At 41.5% G+C, this 24,634-nt stretch overlaps 2 protein-coding genes across 3 annotated transcripts; both read left to right on the forward strand.

Annotated features, from left to right (window-relative positions):
- The first annotated feature begins 1,183 nt into the window (after positions 1 to 1,183).
- On the forward strand, positions 1,184 to 4,176 carry LOC307023151 (general transcription factor II-I repeat domain-containing protein 2-like). The gene is made up of 2 exons (XM_079656220.1): positions 1,184 to 2,432; positions 3,304 to 4,176. Exons 1-2 carry the CDS (start codon positions 1,311 to 1,313, stop codon positions 3,454 to 3,456), a joined length of 1,275 nt encoding a protein of 424 aa, XP_079512346.1. The 5' UTR covers positions 1,184 to 1,310; the 3' UTR covers positions 3,457 to 4,176.
- A 4,632-nt stretch (positions 4,177 to 8,808) lies between these two features.
- Positions 8,809 to 24,532, forward strand: aqp10b (aquaporin 10b). 2 transcript variants are annotated; one of them, XM_079655545.1, is made up of 7 exons: positions 8,809 to 9,426; positions 9,837 to 9,887; positions 20,266 to 20,392; positions 21,991 to 22,128; positions 22,788 to 22,906; positions 23,961 to 24,178; positions 24,255 to 24,532. In XM_079655545.1, exons 1-7 carry the CDS (start codon positions 8,920 to 8,922, stop codon positions 24,448 to 24,450), a joined length of 1,356 nt encoding a protein of 451 aa, XP_079511671.1. In that variant the 5' UTR covers positions 8,809 to 8,919; the 3' UTR covers positions 24,451 to 24,532. The 2 variants fall into 2 exon arrangements, with proteins under 2 accessions (XP_079511671.1, XP_079511672.1); XM_079655546.1 differs by lacking the exon at positions 9,837 to 9,887 and having other exon boundaries at positions 8,914 to 9,426.
- Positions 24,533 to 24,634: the final 102 nt, after the last annotated feature.

The raw sequence follows: 24,634 nt of genomic DNA on the forward strand, positions 1-24,634 counted from the left end.
GTTAGGTGTCTACTGTCTTTGGCCATGAAACCCTGGTGGTATGCCTTACCCTGGTCCAGCAGTGAAAAGAGTGTGTTTCCTCCCAGGTTATCCATAATGTCCTGTACTCTGGGGATGGGATGGCGATCTGAGTGGGTTTTCCTGTTGAGCTCCCTGTAGTCAATACATAAACGTAGAGTTCCGTCCTTTTTTCTTACGCAGACGATTGGAGAGGAGTAGGAAGACATGGACTTTTCAACCCACCCTTGTGCTATCAAGTCCAGTAAGTAATCTTTCATCTCCTTGTATAAGGGTTTTGGAACAGAGCGGTAGGCTCTTGACACTGGCTCAGCATCTTGTAGTGAAATCTTCATTTGCAAGTTTTCCACACAGCCTATGTCGTCATCAGACTTGGAAAAATGAGTCTGATTCTTCTCTTAGCATCTGACTGACTATTTGTCTCTGGTGTTCATCAAGGTGAGTCAAATCCACAGGAGGATCACACTGCTCATGCACAGGGGGGCTTTCACTGGAGATCTGGGCGTTGACATGGTGGATTGATGCAGCAGGTTTTTGGTCTGTTTTAAATATGTTTGCAGGATATACTGATCTGACTGACTGTACAGTTCCAATAATAGTTCTTGCTGCCATCGTAATGTCATGATTTGTTGTGTTTTGCACACTAACAATAATTCTTGGGACTGTATCTGCCTTCACGGACACAAGAGTATCACAAAACTCTAATCCTTCAGGCCATTGTGGGTTCTCATTTGGCTCAAAAACCAGAGTTTTATCCTCTTTGAAAAATGGAGCCTGTACTCGACACTCGAGTTGAATGGAGTTACGTTTAGGCACACTAACTCTCTCATTTGCTGTTCTTACGTTATAGTCACATGTCTGTCCTACACTCACAGCATTAATAAAGGCTTTTGCTTTGTTTTTTCGAAGATGAGGAAAGGCAATTTTTACTGCCTGTACAAGCTTCTCTTTATCCCCATGTCTTTTCTGGCCTGGCTGACTATCACAAGGTGCTCAATGACATTAAAGCCAATAATGGGACACTGCTGTTGGTTACCTTTTAGCACTAGCATGGGTATTAGCAACTCGGTATCACTTGCAGTAAGTTTAAAGGACACTTCAAGCCAACCAACATATGGCATTTCTGTACCATTGGCCGCTTCAATTTGTAAAGAGTCTATAGCAGAGGTCTCAAAGTCAAGGCCCGCGGGCCACTTGTGGCCCGCCGGCCGACATTTTGTGGCCCCCGAGTGGACATCAGTATGTAATGTTAATGTGGCCCGCGTGTCTTTACCAAACGCGCTTTGGCCCACATGGGCTACCATAGCAGGCAGCCAGCCGGGTTGCTAGGAAACGCAGCAAGCAACGGAGTGACACCAAGTGGAAGCGTAGCGGTCCTCATTCATCACATCATGTCCCTCTCAAAACCCACTGGGAAAAGAAAGGTCGACGATGACCACAGACAATTTCATGAAAGGTGGGAGTTAGAATATTTATTTGTTGAGCACAGGGGAACCCCTACCTGCCTTGTATGTGCTGAAAAAGTTGCCGTTGTCAAAGAATACAACATCAGACGCAACTACTTAACGAGGCATGCCGAGGAGTATGCGAAATACCGGGGAGATGAGAGGGAGAAGCGAGTCACAGACCTAAAGAAATGTTTCACCTGGCAACAAACTCTCTTTAGGAAACCAACAGACGAGGCTGATAAAGCAGTAAAGGCCAGCTACACACTGAGCGAGATGATCGCTAGGGCAGGAAAGCCTTTTACAGAAGGCGAGTTTATTAAGGAGTGTATGTTGCAGGCTGCGAGAATTGTCTGCCCCGAAAAGAGAGCTCAGTTTGCCAGCATCAGCCTGTCACCTAACACAGTGGCAGAGCGTGTTACCGAGCTGTCAGGTAACATTTATGGCCAGCTACGTGACAAAGTCAAAGACTTCCGTGCTTACTCAGTGGCCCTGGATGAGAGCACAGACACCACTGACACTGCCCAACTGGCCATATACGTCCGTGGTGTAGATGATAAGTTTCATGTAACGGAGGAATTACTCAGGGTTATCCCTATGTGTGGCCAAACCACTGCGCAGGAGATATTCCGCCAGCTGTGTGATGCCCTCTCGGATGCTGGTCTGTCATGGAAAAGGTTGGCTGGGATAACTACAGACGGAGCGCCTTCAATGACAGGGAGGAAGAATGGACTTGTTGCACTTGTGCAAAAAAAATTGGAAGAGGAGGGTGTGGAGGAGGCAATCGCTCTGCACTGCATCATCCACCAGCAGGCCCTAGCCTGCAAATGCCTAAAGTTTAAACACGTGATGTCTGTTGTGATGAAGGTCATAAATCGACTCAGATCTAAGGGCTTAAAGCACCGTCAGTTCCGGGCTTTTCTGGAGGAGATCGAGTCAGCGTACGAAGATGTTCTGTACTTCACAGAGGTAAATATTCCTTGTTTACGTATACCTTCTCTCGGTCTGTTAATATTTCTTATATTCTCTGCCCCCCCCTCTCCCCCCCTCTCTCTGTCCCCCCTCTGTCTGTCTCAGACTCACACACTCACTCACACACACACACACACACACACACACACGCACACACTCACGCACACACTCACGCACACACACACACACACGCACACAAGGGGGGGCACCACCAGATGCGTATTTCTCCTTGCCGCCCGGTCAGCAAGCGCCTCGGACCCTCAGCTGTGTGTCTGTGGCTATGTGTAGCCTGTGTCAATGTGTGTGTGTTAATCTCTCTTGCGCTCTGTGAAGATGAATAAACACAAATCGCGCACCGCGAGAGGTGGCGCAGAGGTGCGCGCTCTGGCTCATCTGGCACAATCGGTTAACGGGGCCGAAAGGAAACTGGCTTCGCTCCGTGGCTATTTCACGTCCGACGTTGATGTTAAACACACGTTGTTATTGATATTGTAGCGTCCAACCCGACGTAACTACAACAACATAACACAAACTTATCTGACAGCTCTCGCTTTTTCCTCTGCTCCTCACTCTCACACACACACACACACACACACACACACACACACACACACACACACACACACACACACACACACACACACACACACACACACACACACACACACACACACACACACACACACACACACACACACACACACACACACACACACACACACACACACACACACACACACACACACACACACACTTCTCATTAAGTGTTCTTTTTCTGTTAGGTTATTCTTTCTTTTTCTTTTCCTTCTCTTTCTTACCTGTTAGTGTATGAAGACAATTAATTTAATTTAATTTAATTTGATTTCAGGTACGCTGGCTCAGCAGAGGGAACATGCTAAAGCGGTTCTTTGAGTTAAGGAATGAAGTGAAAGCCTTCATGGAGCAGGATGGGATGGAGGTTCCTGAGCTAAGTGACCCAAAGTGGCTCATGGACTTCGCTTTTCTGGTCGATATGAGCTGAATGTGCTCAACAAGAAGCTACAGGGCCCAGGCCAGCTGGTCAGCGCTGCCTATGATAATGTGAAAGCGTTCTCCACAAAACTGGTCTTATGGAAAACCCAGGTCTCTCAGAAAAACCTCTGCCACTTCCCAGCATGCAAGGCACTTGCAGACAAAGGTACACCATTCAGTTGTGAGGAGTATGTTGAAGCCATTGTGAAGCTACAGGAGGAGTTTAATCACAGGTTTGCAGACTTTAAAACACACAAGTCCATCTTTCAGATTTTTGCCAACCCCTTTTCCTTTGATGTGGAAGATGCTCCCCCTGTGCTTCAAATGGAGCTCATTGACCTACAGTGCAGTTCTGATCTCAAAGCCAAGTTCAGGGATGTGAATGGGAATGAAGAGAAGCTTGGACAGTTTATGAGAGAATTGCCCGCCACCTTCCCTGAGCTGTCCAGGATGTTCAAGAGGACCATGTGCCTTTTTGGGAGCACATATCTATGTGAAAAGCTCTTCTCCACCATGAACTTCAACAAGTCCAAGCACAGGAGCAGACTTACAGATGCACATCTTCAAGCCATACTGAGAGTTTCAACCGCCTCTTCCCTCAAGCCAAATGTGGCTCAGCTGTGTGAGAGGAAGCGCTGTCAGGTCTCTGGCTGCAAAAAGTAGACAAGAGAGTCCTATGTTCTGAAGAACTGTTCATTGTTCACTTTAAAAAAGAGACTTGTTCTTACTTCCCTGGGTAAAAAAGGTAAAATTAAAATTAATTTTTTTTTCAGAGGAATTTATGTTTATAATTACTGTTCATGCACTTTGAGATTGTTGACAGTGCAATACAAATTTAATAATAATAATAAATGTCTGTTGAGGAACTGTTATGTAATAATAAATACTGTGAAGGTTGGAACAGTTGTTTTCTAAAAGGTTAAATTAAAAATATATATTTTTTTTTTTTCAGAGGAATTTATTTATGTTCTGTTTATGCACTTTGAGAATGTTGTTGAACTGTTGATGAACTGTTAATAAATATTGAGAAAATTGGAACCGTTTTTTTTTTTTTTTTTAATACTAAACACCCTTTTTAAGAAATACTTGAGTACTTGTGGCCCAACCTCAGCCAGGCTCCCCCTCCAGTGGCCCCCAGGTAATTTGAGTTTGAGACCCCTGGTCTATAGGGTCAATTAGCTCTGCTACATCTCTTAGCGGTACATCAGTTAGATGGCTTTCTTTCCATACCTCATCTATAGCACAAATTTGTGAGCCTGTATCCCAGAGGGCCTGAGTTTTCTGTTCGTGTAGGAAACACCTGATGAGGCACTTTTTCCCTACTAACTCTCTCACAGTAGCTGTTTTTTCTTTTGCAATATTTTGTTTGTGCTTGGATTTGTCATGTGACTGTGTCGCTTTCTTAATACCTGAACATGTGTATGTCTTACAATGCCTTTTGTGTGCAGGCCAATGGTTCTCCTGACATTCTTTAGAACAATACAGTGTAATTTTGCAAGTTGAACAGTATTGTAGTTCCCTACTCTTTTTCTCTTCATTGCAATTTGCACAAGATTGGGACTTATCTGTGTGGCCGGTTGCTGCATGTCCCATGGGAGCAACCCCTCTTAGTTTAAAGGGCTCCGCCTAGTGGGTCCCTCTACCCTCTGTGCCTTACAACCTGCTCTGAAATGTTCACTGCTTCCACACCTAAAGCAATGCTGACAGTACTCTTCGCCTGCATGAGTACAGGAAACACACCTAGGTCGGGGGCGTGGTGCTGGGTAGTATCGCTGCGGTGCATACCCTTGTTGAAACTGAGCCGTTTCTCTTACTCGTGCCGGGTGGAATGCCGGTCGGTACTCCTGCACTGCTGCTGGTGGCTGCTGGTGGTACACGCTGTTGGCATTGAATTCAGCCCTATAGGGAGAGGGTTGTTGGGGTGAAAACACAGGATAAGGGGCGGAAATATTAGCTGGTTCTCTGCTTGGTGAGGGATGCTGTGGGGGTGCAGATGTGGCCGTTTGGATCGTTTCTCTGATTTGGGAGACCTCAGCTCTCAGGGCTTGCAACAGCACCATGTCAGAGCGCATTCCTTTGATTTCTGACAGCAGATCAGTGGGCAGAGTAACTGTGTTTTGCTGGCTGGTGCTTTTCATTTCCACCGGAACTTCAGTGGACTTGACTGTATTCACATTTGTTACTCGTGATGGGGCAGCAAGTTTCTTTTTATCCTGTCTCTCTTTTTCATTGGTGTACGCAATGTTCACTTTCTCCAGCAGCAGCTCATCCGAAGTACTTATCTGCATGAGGAGAGGCTGCAGGTCACTTTTAATATTGTCATTCTGTAGACCAGTCAGGACAGTATGCATGAAGAGATTCTGGACTAGTGCTGGGTCATATTTTAGGTTTGACTCGGCTTCTTGAGAAGCAAACAGGATTTTCTGTCTCATGTCCATAGTTCTAATCAGGAAGTTTTGAGGCGTTTCTTTACTACTCTGAACCTCAGAGGTGAGTTGTTTGTATAACTCTGTGGCACCTTTCTCCTGGTAATGAGACCTGAGAATTCGGCGAAGGGCAGGCAGTGTAAGGTTTTCCTTCCCTTCAAGGTAACTCCGTAACTGCAGGCCTGGTGTGATGGCACGGATTACAGCATCAATGATCTCTGACTCTGGGTAGCCCTTACTAAAGCCATTTTCAATTTGTCTGGCCAGACTAGAAAATGTGAGCCTATCTTTTTGTCCTGGCTCGCCTATTTGGCCTGCGATCTTAAGATCTTTGCGCCACATAGAACTACTGGGGAGTACTTGGGCCAGATTTCTTTCTGGGGGGTTGAACCCGGCAGGGTGGTTCATGCTTGTGTTCATTAGGTCATGCATTGCATTTTCTTTTTCTTGTAATGACAACCTTAGTGCCTCTACCTCCTTCTGGAGATCTTCCCTTTTGACACTGTCATGTACATTTGTTGTAATTTTGGCTTTGTCTATGATATCCTGCACATTAAGAAGTTCGGACATGCCTTCATCCTCTAGCTCGGCCATTTCTTCACGTTCATTATACTCTGTGAAATGAGAAATTAATTGACTGCGAGATTTACCAGTCACATGCACATTATCCGGTCCTGAAATCTCCAGTTCATTGCACACTTTAATCAGTTGTTCTACAGTCAGTGTATACAATGCACCTGTAATGTCCAGCTGCAGCTTCTCCAATTCAGCCTCCATTGTATCAGAGAAGTGGGCAGAAATAGCAAATGAGGGTTTATCTTACTTAATTAGGTTTTTTTGCTGCTCCCTAGTGGTGACTTTTCACACTTCAGGATGCAGGTTACCAACGTTGTCTGAAAACGACCTCGACTGCCTTTCCAAGCTCCTTTCTCCGATGACTGGGTTGTTTAAGGGGATGATTGATCAGAGGATTCCACTAACAACTCAGGGATGGTCCTCAAATCAAATCTCCCAGCAGCGCCTCCAAATGTTATGCCCCTAATATGGGGAAAATATAAGACAAAGGAAACAGAGACGATGTTAGCTTACTTCAAGTCTTATGTATTATGCCCGCCAACAACATGGTACACATAGCACGCTGTATAATACAGAACATGGATTCTTGATATAAAACAACCACTAACAATGCGCGTACTGCAAACATACATCCAATTTAACACACAAGATGTCACTTTTTAAATGCACAGTACAAACATACATATCCAAATTAACACCCAAACTCCCCTTCTTGGAGCTAAACTACACTATCATAGCTAGCTGCGCTAGCATAGCTAACGGCGCTCGCAAAGCTAGCATACACAGCTACAACAATTACAGAACCTAGAGAAACCCTCCAAAAATACCTCTAACAACTATCACTATTCACATTAATATTATACACAGTCAGTCTACATATATAACGTTTCTCACGGATGAACTCACCTAATATGGGGGAAATATAAGACAAAGGAAACAGAGACGATGTTAGCTTGCTTCAAGTCTTATGTATTATGCACCCGCGGCAAGCAACACGCGCCCTCTGCTGGACAGACCCGGAAGGTCATCAACCATGACTTATATCTATTACAATGGTGTATAGACAAGTTTACGCGCCAAACCACGGGTAGCGCCATAACCCTACACAAATGCACTTCATTTCCGCCGGAAGTCTTTTGCACAGCGTCTGTCGGTGTAAACCGGTGTAAACAGTCAGACGGGCACTGGTGTAAACACAGCGATTTCGATGCTAACAGTGATGCTAGCTTGGGAACACGATTCTACTTCTTTGACTGGAGATGGCGTTACTCTCCCCCACCCGAATTCAGTGCAAAACTGGGAGGATAACATGACGACGTGGCCCAGCATAACGTACAGCAAAATGTGCTCCTACTTCGTTCAATCCATGGCAATAGATGGAAAAGCAATGGACAGTCTGAAGGCATATCATAAGGCTGCGCACATTCTACTTTGCCCACATGCTCCCGAAAATTGTTGACGATTTTGTTGAGGGAAGGTTACAGTTCTGCAGTAAATATCTCAGCATTTTAAAACCAAAATAAACTGCCTTATTTAGGTCATGCCCACAGGAGCCAACAGTTGTCTGTTGTTTACATAATGCACAATTTACATGATCTCTTTATGCTGTGCAATATATCATATGTGCCTGTACTGTTTGAGTGAAAATAAAGTTTGATGTAATTTAATTTCATTATTGCACTGTTATTGCATTATTGCATTTCATATGTTCCTTAGAGTGCTACAATTTCTTTTAACACAGTTCATCATTCATATTAAGCTCATACTGTACATAAATAACACTGAATTAATTAATTGTTGAGAGGAAACTAAAGAAATGGCTTCAACAAGAAAGATCACATGTTTAATCCTAACAGGTATTACAAATTAAAATATAAAAGCAGCCCACACAATTACATCACTATGAAAATATTCATATATAATATTAAAAAATACAATGCATGCAGTATTTGTTGTGTTTATCTGTATTTAATGAACAACATGGCTGGGTGCTGGGTGCTGGTTTGTGGTCGTAGCACTCTCTATCTAACCACTCGTTCAGGTGCTTTCTCGAGTGATTGCAACCAACTACCGCACACGTAGTTCCCGAACCACTTTTCTTCATGTTGTAATTGTTATATCCTCTTTGTCTCTGCGATATCAGTGCTTTGTCGGCACAACGGAGCTAGCTAGCAAAACAAACCCAGTCCGCCAAAACGGAAGTGCATTGCATCGAAGGGAGGAGTTCAGGATGTAGAGCGGAAACGGCTCAATAACTTGTGTATATGATCTGTCAATGATCTCTCTCATGTAGAGTAATTACCCTTAGCAAAAAATATAATGAGCACATATTGCCAAAGAGATTTCCATCTCTTATCAGCTTTAATATTCTGTGGTAAACAATAAAGTAGCAATATGGCACCGAAACAAGTTGATTCCTCATAAAACAGAAGAACTTGACTGAATATTTGGAAACACTTTTCTTATTTTAGATGAAGGATGTCGAGCTTGAGGAGGCGCAGATCCTGTTTTTTTGGTCAGAGAAGAAGAAATGTAACAACCAATCAAACAAGAGGGACAATCAGAAGTCATTCCAATCAGCTGTGAAACCCTCCAAGAAAGTCAGGCCTGTTAGCAGGAGTCCAGTTCTGTGCAGTGAAGTGTTCTTTAAGCATATCTTCAGTAGTTTAGGTATGAAGATGCCCTCCAAAATGAACTACTCTCCTCTCCTGCGTGTACACTCACCGCCACGTCAGCCATGTCATAAAGTGTGTGACGTAGAATACAGCTCCAGTATGAAAGGGCAGACTGTGCTCAGCCAGGCAGACATAGCAGTGCTGGGTGGGGCCCCTTCGCCTGCAGCCAGTGTCCCCGTTCTGAAAGATCAGCTGTGGCCCGAGGAAAGCTCCGGGATGGAGAGGCTGCTGAGGAAATGTCACATCAAAAGCCAGCTGGTCCGGGAGTGCATGGCAGAATGCCTCGGGGTCTACGTCCAAATTGTGAGTATTCAACGTATCGATCTACATTTAAAGCATAAGATCTACAGCAATCAAATTCAATTTCAATACTACAGTGTGCATCCAGACCCGGTGAGGACACTATCTATACTGACTCAGCAATCACTGTAAGTTATATTCTTGTTTAAATAGACTTCTCTGTTTCATTTATTCTACTCTGTATAATTGTTCTGTAGTTATTGTAGCTAAAACGGCAATTTCGGAGATATTTTAAATCTCAGATCTGCTCAACTCAACCTGTAAAACAGGTCTCAGTGGGTCAAGCGCCTTAACCCTGCATTACAATAGGCAGGAACACTCTGCTGATTGCGCGAAGTGCATAACAGCGTGAGTTAGTAAACCCTCAGCTAAAAATAATTTAAAATAACGCATTTAAAATCAGAATAACTCAGTGTGCATCCAGACCCGGTGAGGACACTATCTATACTGACTCAGCAATCACTGTAAGTTATATTCTTGTTTAAATAGACTTCTCGGTTTCATTTATTCTACTCTGTATAATTGTTCTGTAGTTATTGTAGCTAAAACGGCAATTTCTGAGAGATTTTAAATCTCAGATCTGCTCAACTCAAACTGTAAGACAGGTCTCAGTGGGTCACGCGCCTTAACCCTACATTACAATAGGCAGGAACACTCTTCTTTTTCTTCTTCTTCTTCTTTTCTTTAATGGCGAATCGCTTCCACTTGGAGCATATATCGCCACCTACTGTTGAGTTATTAAATGTTCATATTAAATCCTTGTCCTCAGACCAGTGCTTTTGAGGAATTTGAAGATCAGCTTGTTTGCTTCATTTCTTGATTTACTTTCATATATTGCCTTGAAATCCATGTCCTTGATGTTGAGTTGTTCCAGTGCAGTTTTCAGAATGAATCTTTGTCTGTTATAATCCGGGCAACTAAAGAATACATGATGTATTGTCTCTGGTTGTTGGCAACCATCACAATTGCCATTTGGATGTTTTCCAATCAGATGCAGTGATGAGTTTAGTCCAGAGTGTCCCAATTTTATCCTGCTGTTAATGCTCTGTTCTCTTCTACTACTCCCCCAAGTGCTTCCTGTTCCTACTTCCCTTTGTATCTGATATAAATGTCTTCCTTTGGTGTCACTGTCCCATAGTTTTTGCCATTGTTGCTTGATAACCACTTTTGTAAAAGATTTGACTTCTGCTCTACTGATGGGTACCATAATATCAATCTGGTTTGCTTTCAAACCAAATTTTGCCAGTTGATCCACTACTTCATTCCCTCTAATACCCACATGCGCTGGAACCCACACAAATTGAACAACAATTCCCAGATGAACTAACCTAAACATGTTTTGTAAAATTTCATGTAAAATATCCTGACGACATTCTGAAGAGAAGTTGTTTATACTCTCCAGAGCTGCACTGGAGTCAGAGCACACGACCACTCGCATTGGCTGTATTTCCTCTACCCACTGAAGTGCTAGAGAGATCACTTGTACGCTTTCCCACTTTGACTTTTAACTCAGGAACATAAAATGCACAACTAGTTAGACCATTTTCTGGATTTTTGGATCCATCAGTAAATATTTTTATAAAGTGCCCATATTGTTCATGTAGAACAGTGTTCACATAAGCCTGTACATTGAATTTGTTTTTCATTGAATGTAACCGTTTCAATAGTGATAAATCTACTATAGGTTGAGGTAGCAACCATGGTGGAACAGCTGATAACAACACCGTCGGACTAATATTCCATTCTTTAACTTTGAATTCCTTACATATTTCCGAAACACAAAAACAAAAACTTTCTTTTTTTATTTTGTTACTTTCCCAACTTGTTTGTACAGTTTGTTTAGTAGGGCGAGTATCTTTATGGCCCTGTAGATTTGCCCAGTAATTAACAATTAACTGCTTTCTCCTCAAAGAAATAGGTACTTCTCCGACCTCTACCTGAAGTGCCGACACTGGTGTAGATCTTACTGCCCCACAGCATATCCTTAGTGCTTGTGCCTGGACTCTATCTAATTTTTGAAGAGAAGAATATGCAGCTGAACCATACACTATTAGTCCATATTCTATGGCTGATCTTATTAAGGCCGTGTATACGTTCCTCAAAGCAGCTTTATCAGCCCCCCACTTAGTGCCTGCCAAGCACCTCATAACATTTAAAACCCTTTTACATTTATCTACTACTTTATCAATGTGAGTACTCCATGTGACTCTCTCGTCCAACCATATTCCCAGAAATGTAAATGTCTTCACTTTCTTTAGATCTTGTCCATAAAGTTTTAACCTAACCTCCTCACCTATCCTTTTCCTCGTAAAAAATAAAGTTTCAGTTTTTTCCACCGACAATCTAAACCCCCATGTCAGAGACCAGCTTTCAATTTCCGTAATGGCTTCCTGAATCTTAGCTACAATATATTTTACATTTCTGCCCCTTTTCCAAATAGCTCCATCATCTGCAAAAAGTGACTTACCAATATCAGATCCTACTTGTGTATATATATCATTGATCATGATAGAAAATAAAAGAGGACTGATGACACTCCCCTGCGGGGTTCCATTTTCAACTTCATGCCTTCGAGAATACAACTTGCCAACTCGGACTCTGATGGCACGGCCAAACAAAAAATCCATAATCCAATTATATACATTACCTCCCAGACCCATAATGTCCAGTTTTATTAATAATCCTTCCTTCCACATCATATCGTAAGCTTTTTCCACATCAAAGAATACAGCTACAACACACTCCTTGTTCGCTCGGGCTTTCCTGACTTCAGACTCCAGGCACAGCAGTGGATCTAAAGTACTCCGCCCTCTTCTAAACCCACTCTGATAAGGAGTTTCATTTTTCTCAATGTAGTATGTCAACCTTTCTGTTATCATTCTTTCCATAACTTTACACAAGTGTGATGTCAGAGCTATAGGTCTATAACTGCCTGGACTGGTTGGATCTTTCCCAGGTTTCCTAATAGGAATAATGACTGACTCTTTCCATATTATTGGCAGCTTCCCTTTCTCCCAGATCTTATTGTACATCTCCAGCAGCTTTCCTAATGCAAAATCACTTAATTTGGTCAACATTATATAACATACATTATCTTTCCCAGGAGCAGTCATTTTACACTTACTTAATGCTCTTCTCAACTCTTGAATAGAGAAAGGTATATTTACAACACTCTGCAACGAATGTCTTTCTTCATATACATTAGGATGTTCATCTAAAACTTCCTGCCTCCTGATCTTACCTTCTTCTGTCAAATTTTCCGAAGAATGAACTTTGACAACATTTTTAGCTAGAATTTCTGCCTTCTCCAAAGCACCAGTGGCAACTTCCCCTCCAATCTCTAATACTGGCAGGTTACTCTGCTGTCTTATTCCCGTCATCTTCTTAATCATTCCCCATACTTTATCTAATAGTGTAGTTCTCCCAATACTTGAACAGAATCCTCTCCAACACTCCCTTTTTGCTCTTTTAACAATGTTCTTTACCTGAGCCTGTGCCTTTTTATATTCTAATAAATTATGTAATGAATGTGTCTTTCTTAGCTTTCCAAACAGCCTGATTTTGTTTCGGATTGCATCATTACATTCTTTGTTCCACCACGGTACCATCTTAACACATTTACTAAGTTTCCCAGTTTTATTCCCAATAGTTTGATTAGCGCTTTTAATTATATTTGAAGTAAATTGCTCATTTATTTCATCAATACTTTCTGCCATATCAATCTGATCCAATTCATTATCGCACAATTTAGCAAACTTCTCCCAATTTGCTTTAGAAAAAGTCCATCTCATGATACCGTCTAGCTCAACCACCTGATTTATATCAAACTTGATTATAATCGGAAGATGATCACTCCCAATACTGTTATTTGCCAATACTTCCCAACTGCTACCAGAAGCTAATTCACTTGTTACAAGAGTTAGGTCGATTGCAGACTCTGTTCCATCACTAAAATTGATCCTTGTACCTTGCCCATTATTTAAACAAACTAATTCCTTTGCCTCCATTAAATCCTCCACCACCTGTCTGTTGTAATCTGTTGATCTCCCTCCCCACATTGTATTATGTGCATTAAATTCACCACACCATATTATTTCATTTTCTTGGCAATTCCTCTATTTTGAGTTTATTACATGGATTATAAAAATTCAGGACACTAATTTTCCTTTTATTAATCCAAACTTCTACACCCACTATTTCTAAATCATGACTGTTCTTAAATGTTAGCTTACTATAAGACATGACTTCTCTGATAAAGATTGCACAACCCCCTCCCTGGCCATCATTTCTATCTTGTCTTATAGCAGTATATCCCCCAATTATGAAGTCCAAATTAGTCTTCAGCCATGTTTCTTGAATACAAATAACGTCTGGTTTTTCTTTTAACTGATATATATAGGTCTTGAATTCTTGTCCATTTGCAATAAGGCTTCTAGCATTCCATTGCAGAATGAGAAAAACCATTCATCTACTCACTAATCTGTGAATCATCATTATTGGTGGCTAGCATATCATGTATCATTTCAACGGTTATATCCTTTATCCCCAAAAATTCACCTGCTGCTTCCACTATTGTTTTCAGTCTTGACCTCTTTTTTGTTTGTTGTAAAGCAACATTCACCACTTTTCCAATAAAGGCCACAAATTTGTACTAATTAACAATCAATGCATCCTCTCCTATCACACACTTATGTGAACACTTTGTGGAGCTTTCCTTTGCCTGTGGGAGTTTGGGAAAATCTTTTGAAGAGAACATACTTGCTGCTACTTGGGATTTCCTAGCTATGTTTAGTGAAACCTTTTCTGTTTCTTCAGCATATGAGACTTTATTTTGCACTTTGTATCTCTGCACCTCCTTGGCCTTTTTCTGCACTTCACAGCCCTGATACACAGCACTATGTTCCCCACCACAGTTACAACATTTCACCTTAGCACCTGCAGTACAACTACCATATTCATGTTCCCCCGCACATGTTGGACACCTGGGCTTAGTTGCTTAGCACTTGTCTGCCACATGCCCAAACCTTTGGCACTTAAAGCACCGCAGAGGTTTAGGGATGAATTCTCTTACTGGAAAGCTCATGCAACCGATCATTATCTTCTGTTGTATTGTTTCTTCAAACTGGAGAAGAACAGACAAACTATCCACTATCTTACCTGGATACCTAGTAGGAAGACGCTTTACTACAGTCACTTTTCCCCCTTTAATTTCCTTCTTGAGTTCTTCTATGCCGATTTCTATGGGAACTCCACTGATAACTCCAAGTATTTTCCGATTTGCTCCAGGAACATGGCCTTTCATTCGAACTTCATTCAGGGTCTTCATTTTCAGTAACTTTTCCTGTTGTTTTGCATTAATCAACTCAACAGACATCCGTCCTTTGCTCAGAAATCTTGCTGGTTTTATCGATCCAATTTCTTTGTGAATTGCTTTAGTCAGGGCCACTGGATGTAGCTTAGCTGCGGATTGCTCACCAAACTCCACAATCACTTTCCACTCTTCATTCTCAATCCTTTTCTTTACTTTCTTCAATTCATTCTGTGAATCAGATTCACTAAGACTGTCACTTGACATGTCTATCTTCTTTCTTGAAGTCTTTTTCCTTACTTCATTCCATCCTCCTCTCCCGGACTCAAAGACGCCATTCCACCAGCTGCTCTCAATCTCGCACTCACTTCAACGTTCACTCCTATCTCCGTCTACTCAGTCACAGCCAAGAGCAAGAGCCCGTCCAGGAACACTCTGCTGTCGCCCACCAGCGGAAGAGAGTTAACTAATTAGAGGGGCGTGCCCCCACAGCTGTGAGAACTCAGCAATCAGGTGTCCATCTTAGGTGGCTCTTTCCTGGAGCTTCAGCTTCAGCCAGACAAAGACTGACAAAGACATTGGAGTCCTGTTGGAGTCACGAGGGAAGCAAAGAGGAGGCAAATCCTACTTAGATTGAGCTAAGTATCGCTGGTGTTTTCTTTTGTTTTATTCAATTCTATTTGGTTCTCTAGCCCCTCATGCTATAATCATGTGTATTTTCTCCATTCCTGTTCATGTGTCCTCTCGCAATTATCACTGGCCCTGTGTAGCTCCTAATCGATTCAACCGGCCTGCTCTTGTCTATCCCACATGCTCCACTGAGATCCAACATCTCGTTTCAGGGGGCATGTGGAACTGCCAGTCAGCTGTTCCTAAGGCTGAGTTCATCTCTGGCTACGCTTCCCTGCAGTCTCTGGATTTCCTTGTTCTCACGGAGACCTGGATTACTCCATCCAACACATCCACCCCAGCAGCTCTCTCCACAGCATATTCCTTCTCCCATACACCCAGACCCTCTGGCAGAGGAGGCAGCACTGGTCTCCTGCTCTCTCCCAACTGGAGCTTTTCCCTCTTCAAGCTACCTAACTTCACTCCTTCCACCTTTGAATTCCATGCCGTCACAGTAACCCATCCTATACAATTAACCATTGTTGTTCTCTACCGTCCACCAGGCGCCTTGGGGGACTTCTTGGAGGAATTAGATAATCTCCTCTCACACATCCCTGAAACTGGCCCTCCCTCTGTACTTCTCGGAGACTTCAACCTCCAGACAGGGAAGATAGACGAACTAACATCTCTGTTAACCACCTTTGCTTTCTCACTGTCTCCATCCCCATCAACTCATAACGCTGGCAATGTCCTTGATCTCATATTCTCAAGGAACTGCACTACTTCTAACCTCTCTGTAAACCCGTTTCACACATCCGATCACTTCTTCATTTCATTCTCTCTACCCCTTTCCAAACATAACAACCTAATCTCTTCTAATTCTGCACCTGTCCACCGCAACCTTCGTTCCCTCTCCCCCTCTACCTTTGCCTCATCGGTGCTCTCAGCCCTCCCTTCCTCTGATTCGTTCCAACTCCTGCCTCCAAACTCTGCCGCAGAAACTCTCCTCTCTACTCTCTCATCCTCTCTGGACTCTCTCTGTCCTCTCACATCTCGGCCGGCTCGTCAGTCCCCTCCTGCTCCCTGGCTAAATGACGCACTGCGTACTAATAGAACTATCCTTCGGGCAGCAGAGCGGAAATGGTGGAAATCCAAACACCATGACGACCTCCTAACCTATCAGGCTCTCCTCTCCTCTTTCTCTGCTTCCATCTCCCAGGCAAAAAGCACTTTCTTTCAAGATAAGATCCAATCTTCCTATTCCAATCCCCAAAAAATATTTTCTATCTTCTCCACCCTCTTGGACCCCCCCCCAAAGCCCCTCCCCGCTCCTCCCTTCTGTCAAGCGACTTTGTTAACCACTTTGAAAAAAAGGTTGATATTCGCTCTTCTTTTTCTGACTCACCTTTACTCACCGCTGGGTCACCAGACCCACCTTTCACCCACACACTGACCTCCTTCTCCCCTCTCTCTCCAAGTGAGGTTCTTACCCTCATTACCTCTGCCCGTCCTACCACCTGTCCTCTGGACCCTATCCCCTCAAACCTCCTTCAGACTATCGCTCCTGATATTCTACTGTTTCTCACCCATTTCATCAACACTTCTCTAACTTCTGGTCACTTTCCAAACAGTCTCAAGGAGGCAAGAGTAAACCCTCTCCTAAAGAAACCCACTCTCAACCCGTCTGATGTTATAAACTACAGGCCTGTCTCTCTCCTCCCGTTCCTGTCTAAAACACTTGAACGCGCTTTCTTTAAACAATTCTCCTGTTGTCTCCATCAGAACAACCTTCTGGATCCGTACCAGTCTGGTTTCAAGGCAGATCACTCAACAGAAACTGCTCTCCTTGCTGTCTCTGACGAACTGCACACTGCTAAAGCAGCCTCCCTCTCCTCTGTCATCATCCTTCTGGACCTGTCTGCTGCATTCGACACGGTGAACCATCAGATCCTCCTTCGCACTCTCCAAGAATTTGGAGTTTCAGGCACTGCACTTTCCCTCCTCACCTCATACCTCAAAGACCGCACCTACAGGGTTATTTGGAGAGGGTCCGAGTCCGACCCTTGTCAATTAACTACAGGGGTCCCTCAGGGCTCTGTTCTTGGTCCCCTCCTCTTCTCGTTGTACACAAACTGGCTCGAGTCTGCCATTAGCCCGCATGGTTTTTCATACCACTGCTACGCTGACGACACCCAACTAATTCTGTCCTTTCCCCGCTCAGAGACCCAGGTCGTCGCACGCATCTCTGCTTGCCTAGCAGACATCTCTCGGTGGATGTCTGCTCATCACCTCAAGTTCAACCGTGACAATACTGAACTGCTTTTCCTTCCGGGAAAAGATTGTCCCACTCTTGACCTAACAATCAACATTGGCACCTCTATTGTTTCCCCGACTCGGATTGCAAGGAATCTGGGTGTGATCCTAGATAACAAACTGTCCTTCAATGCAAACATTGCTGCTACAACCCGCTGCTGCAGATACACGCTTTACAACATCAGGAGGATACGTCCCCAGCTGACCCAGAAATCAGCGCAGGTTCTGGTCCAGGCTCTTGTCATCTCACGCCTAGACTACTGCAACTCCCTCCTGGCTGGTCTACCTGCATGTGCCATCCGACCTCTGCAGCTCATCCAGAATGCAGCGGCTCGTCTGGTCTTCAACATTCCAAATTTCTCCCACACCACGCCGCTCCTCCGCTCCCTTCACTGGCTTCCAGTAACTGCCAGAATCCACTTCAAGACACTGGTACTTGCGTACCATGCTGCGAATGGATCTGGCCCTTCCTACATCCAGGACATGGTTAAACCGTACACCCCAGCACGTGCACTCCGCTCTGCATCAGCCAAACAGCACCCGCACTGCGAGGGGGACCCAAGTTCCCGTCAGCAAAAACACGTGGGTTTGCTATCCTGGCTCCAAAATGGTGGATTGAGCTCCCCATTGAAATCAGGACAGCAGAAAGCTTACACATCTTCCGGCGACGACTGAAAACTCATCTCTTTAGACTCCACTTCGAGCGATTGAATTACTAACAAAGCACTTATATACTAATAAAGGGCTGGCTTTTCTAAAGCCAGTTGAGTAGCACTTGAAATGTTTGGCTCTATGAAACCTGATGTACTTATATGATTCTGTTTTCTTCAAGGTTGTATCTTCCTGGTCGAATGCACTTATTGTAAGTTGCTTTGGATAAAAGCGTCAGCTAAATGTAATGTAATGGTGTCCTTGAGTATTTAAAATTCTTCTGTAAAAACATGTTTCTGTTCAAATGTATATTTTTACAGTAGCTGCCGCCTTATGCTTTAAATAGAATTTGCTGTGAAATACAAATTACAATGCATTTCTTCTCTAGCAGTTCTTCGAAAGTGTCACCTGATCAGTAAACTATCTAATAAATCTACAGGGTATGCTCGGTCAATTATCTCTGTCATGTAGAGCAATTATCCTTATCAAATATTATAATGACGAGCACATGTTGCCAGAGAGATTTACATCTCTTATCAGCTTTAATGTTCTGTGGTAAATTATGAAACACTGTAAAACAGTTCATGTCAGTTCAACTTGCAAATGAAAGTCCACCTGCTGCCTTGAAAAAGCAAATCAAGTCAACTTGAAGACAATCTTTGTTTCAACTCATTAATGCAAGTAAATCTCGTTGATATGACTTAACGGTTCTAGTTGTGTTAACATTGTTTTTTAAGTTGACTAAGTTGATTTAACTTTATACTCAAGAGTTGAAACAAATACCAATCTTACATTATCAGTGCAAGAAAACCTTATTTACCTAGTCAAATAAACTCACATTTCAGTATTATTATAACTCTCACTTTAAAGTTCTACATTTATATAACTCATCATTTCAAGTTAAGAAAATTGTAATAATACATTTATTTCAACTTAAATCTATTAGTTGTATTGACTTCTAATTGCAAGTTTACATTAATTAATAAAAAACATTTGCAGCGCATTTGTTCAGATATATAACATTTATTTAAAAAAAACATGTTATACATCAAGTTAAACAAGGAATTTGACCTCAGCCATGCCTTCACAACAAGATTATCCATAACCATGTTGTACATTGTCTCAAACACAAAACAAAACGTTTGAGTGTTAACATATTGGTTCAATAGTTTCTGAACAGTTTTCAGAAAATCTACTGAATATGAAAAAGAGGGTGAATTGTGAAATGGTAACCACATTCCACACAGTTACCCTCCGTCACGGTCCTAGCCGGTGTTTCAGACTGTAGGTTAACGTATTACTCCGCCTCAATTGGATCACCGCTGCAGGTGCACAGAGTTCCTCCGCCAGCGGCATAGTCCTCTCATTTAGATCAAAATGTGACTTTACTTTAGTCCCAATTAAAGTCAATTTCAATACTCGGTGCCCTTGAATATTTAAAATTCCTCCGTAAAAACATTTTTCTGTTCAAATATCTATTTTTACAGCAGCTGCAGCCTTATGCATGTAGTAGAATGTGCTGTAAAATACAATGCATCCCTTCTCTAGCTGTTATTCAAAACTGTCACCTGATCAGTAAACTCAACATCAAGTATTTAATCAATCGGAAGCAATAAAGCAATAACATGCTCACTCCCTTGTTTTGAAGCAAGTTGTTGTTTCTTGGTCTCTGCAGCTGCCTCTCCTCTCGGGGCAATTAACGTTTACAACCCAAATCATAAAGCAGGCTTCTCAGCAAAGTTCATAAAAAAGGAAATTATACCAACGATGTGTGTCCTCTTATCTGAGCCAGATCATGCTGGACTGTTCTGTGTGCAAATATGCAAGTACATTTGAAGTTTAATCGCATCTAAAAAGCTGCAGTTGTTTAAATACATTGGAAAGTCATGCAGATTATATTTAGTTTAATGTTTTTCACTGCTCTTTATGTTCTTCTAATATAGCTCTTCATTTCATTGCAGCTATTTGGATGTGGCTCCGTTGCCCAGGTGACCACAACTGAAGATAAGAAAGGACAGTACCTGTCAATCAATCTGGGTTTTGCTCTGGGAGTAACATTTGGGGTCTTTGTGTCTCGTGGAGTCTCAGGTAAGGAAGGGGCTGTATCGACCTTCAGTTCACTAAAAATGCTATTCCTCCAGGTTGACTACCAGTTTGAAAAGGAGGAATAAAAAAAACCTTAACTGTCAGAGTTGAATTGCTCTGTGGGTAAAGGTGCCAGGTTTATAATGGAACAAGATGTTCTCTCTGGTTCTGCTGTTTTTATCATGTCAATCATGACAGTGTTACTAGTGCAGATTTGGCAGAGTACTCTTTTAAAAACCTCCTGGGACCCGAGGAAAAAAAGTGTCTTCCAATTTCCTTTTTTTTGTGATTTCTTAACTATTTAGGGTTAAAAAAACATCTTGCAATTTAGACTTTTTTAATTTAATTTAATTTTAAAATGTTACAGTATGTCCACTGTAGAGGAAGTCAGGACCATATTAGTTTGAAAAGACAGCCAAAATTAACAGATAGACTATGTAACTTATTATGGTTATAGAGTGATATTAATACAATAATACATTCACCTTTATTTAAAACATGAATAAGTAATTGATCTGAACATTGCTGTTTATTTGGTCACTAAAAAACTAATTTGTTTTTTGGTGAATCTTTCCAGATCTTCAAAGACTTTTTAGTCAATGTAGTGGGAAAAGTACCTCATTGAATCCAGTCGGCACGGGCTGTAGGGTCATCTTGACTAGTTGTATGGATGTGGTCTCCATTTGACCATGCTCATAGAAACACAGCTTGCATTCCTGAGGCAACTCTCATTTTTCATGGCTCCACTTAAAATAAAAACAACAATAAGACATACGTGCTACTCTTGGCCCACAGAGGGCCATGTATTTCCAGCTCGTCCCTATCTGTCTCTCTCTCTCTGTATCTGTGCTCACGGAGCCTCCTGCATCTTTCCCCCCCTTCTTCTTGACCCTCTTCTATCCCAGGTGTGAAATCCTCATCTCTCTCATCATCTGAGAGCTCAAAATCTTAATCTCCCTGAACTATCTGGTACAGAAAATGTCTGCTTCAGTTCCGTCTCCTGCAACAATATTGAGTCATTAAGTCCATGAAGATGGTCCTGACGTCCACTAGAATAGAGATTTATAAAAGAGCTGTTATTTCAAAACTTGAATTATTTAATTGCTTTCAGAACAAATTATATAGTTCCCCACATGTTAATAAACAAGAATATATATGATTTTCATGGTAAAAATTACAATTATTCAACAATATTTGACTTCTCCTCCTGCTTCTATAACATTTTGTTTTTGGTATGCCAGCCATTTTGGATGAAAAGAAAGAGGAACTTCCCAGCACGCAATTTTAACCAATGACATATCACTGGAAAGACCAGGACGTCCTCTGTTCAGTACATCAGGGATTGATAGTGTAGCTCAAAAGAGTCAAAGGAGATGCATGTTAACAAAATGTCCACTACAGAGGACATTTTCAATGGGCTGGGTCCCAGGAGGTTAAAGGAACTTCTAATGTGCTCCAACGATGTACACATAATGAATGAAATGGGAGACACCATTGGAAACGCTGGGATTAATCCAGACATTCTATTTTAGTCGATTTCAGGAGACCTACATCTGTTTTTAAATTCTGAATGTCTCAGTCTTCATTCTTTTCCTCCATAGGCGCCCACCTGAACCCTGCTGTCTCTCTGAGCCTGTGTGTTCTGGGCAGACATCCCTGGCTGAAGCTGCCCTTCTACGTCTTCTTCCAGGTGCTTGGAGCCTTTCTGGCTGCTGCCACCGTCGGCCTGCAGTACTACGGTGAGTTCGACCAGGATCACTGCAGTCACAATCACACCATCTGCTGAAGAGCACTTTTAAAGGAACCAGAAATGTTCTAAATATACAAGAGGACAGTCCATATTAAAGGAAAAACTGGGCCTTTGTCTTATTGTCAATGTGCATTAGTCTGTCTCTTTTTCTTTTATCAACTTAACAACCATTTCTGTGGCCCAAAGCCCATTCAGAAAAACAGGTCACAAAGATTCCTTCTGCAAAAAAGGAACAATCACTTTCAAAAACAGCTGGGTTATAGTTTCAATCAAGTAATACTAAATGTAGAATAACTTTTACATTTGTTAGGGACTATTGGATTAGGACTTTTAAGAGACTGTCGGTCATTTCAGTGGATTACTATAAACAATATGACTTTGTATCTGAACAGATTTAAGTGTACTTTGATTGTTCTGCTCTGAAACACCATTGAGATGCATTAAAATCTACTTCATTACAATTTGGAAATAATATTGATCCCTGAAAATAGCAGTCATTGACAATTAATTGTACATCAGTACATATTTAGTTACACTGAAAGATAATTATTCAATAAATAGGATTTTATTTTTTAAGTAGCACAACTTCTATGTACTTTAATCATGCTCACATCAGTCTGGTAATGCTACATGTGTTTGTTTTTACAGATGCCATCCAGACGTACAGCGGAGGAGTGCTGACAGTGACAGGTCCCACTGCCACCGCAGGGATATTCTCCACCTACCCAGCTGACTACCTCAGTGTGTGGGGGGGAGTGGTGGACCAGGTTTGAATCTATCATTCTACACCTGCTCTAAATATATATATATATCTATATATATATATCTCTATATATATCTCTATATATATATCTCTATATATATCTCTATCTATATATATATATCTATATCTATATCTATCTATATATCTATTTATATATAGATATATATATCTATATATATCTATATATCTCTATATCTCTATATATCTCTATATCTCTATATATATCTCTATATATATATCTCTATATATATCTCTATATATATCTCTATCTATATATATATCTATATCTATATCTATCTATATATCTATTTATATATATCTATATCTATCTATATATATCTATATATATCTATATCTCTCTATATCTCTCTATATCTCTATCTATATATATATATATCTCTATCTATATATATATATATCTCTATCTATATATATATATATCTATATCTATCTATATATATATATCTATATATATATATCTATATATATCTATATCTATATATATCTCTATATATATATCTATATATATCTCTATATATCTATATCTATCTATCTATCTATATATATCTATCTATATCTATATATCTATGTATATCTATCTATATCTATATATCTATGTATCTATCTATATCTATATCTATATCTAAATATATATATCTATCTATCTATATCTATATATATCTATATCTCTCTATATCTCTCTATATCTCTATCTATATATATATATATCTCTATCTATATATATATATATCTCTATCTATATATATATATCTCTATCTATATATATATATATATATATATCTATCTATATATATATATCTATATATATATATCTATATATATATATCTATATCTATATATATCTCTATATATATATCTATATATCTATATATATCTATCTATATCTATATATCTATGTATCTATCTATATCTATATCTATATCTAAATATATATATCTATCTATCTATATCTAAATATATCTATATCTATATCTATATACACACACACACACACACGGTGCCTTTCTTCATGTGTGTAACACTCCCATGTCTTCTAGGTGATCGGCACGGCTGCTCTGCTTCTGTGTGTCCTGGCTCTGGGCGACTGGAGGAACAGCCCCATCCCTGACGGGGCTCAGCCTGTGCTGGTGGGGGCAGCCGTGTTAGTGATTGGCATCTCCATGGGCTCCAACAGCGGCTACGCCCTCAACCCGGCCAGGGATTTCGGGCCTCGACTTTTCACATACATCGCTGGTTGGGGGGTCGATGTTTTTAAGTGAGTAGTTGAGGCCATTGATTTAATCTGTGAAATTTGCCCTCGTTTGACCCACGCGAATGATCCATCTCCACAGGGCCGGAGGAGGGTGGTGGTGGGTGCCCATAGTGGCTCCCTGTGTCGGGGCGCTGCTGGGAACACTGATCTATGAGCTGATGATTGAAGTCCACCACCCCCCCACTGCGGCTGAGCTCCAGACCTCGTGTCTCGAGGTCACTGAGGGCAAGATGGGGCTGGTGTTCGGAGGGCCGGAGTGTGTAAAACCTGCTTAGCCATGATAAAGAGGAGAACAACTGTCATGTGTGCAGTAAATGCTATTTATATTGTGCTTACTAATGAAGCTGTCTTTGTAAATGTCTGACTGTTTTATTTGAATATCTATTCTGGTGCAGATAAATGAAAACAGTCCCATTCGTAAACAGAAATAAGCTGTAAACACTGTGTGTTACTCAGATG

This window comes from Notothenia rossii, assembly GCF_949606895.1.
Source record: "Notothenia rossii genome assembly, chromosome: 10".
NCBI lineage: Eukaryota > Metazoa > Chordata > Actinopteri > Perciformes > Nototheniidae > Notothenia > Notothenia rossii.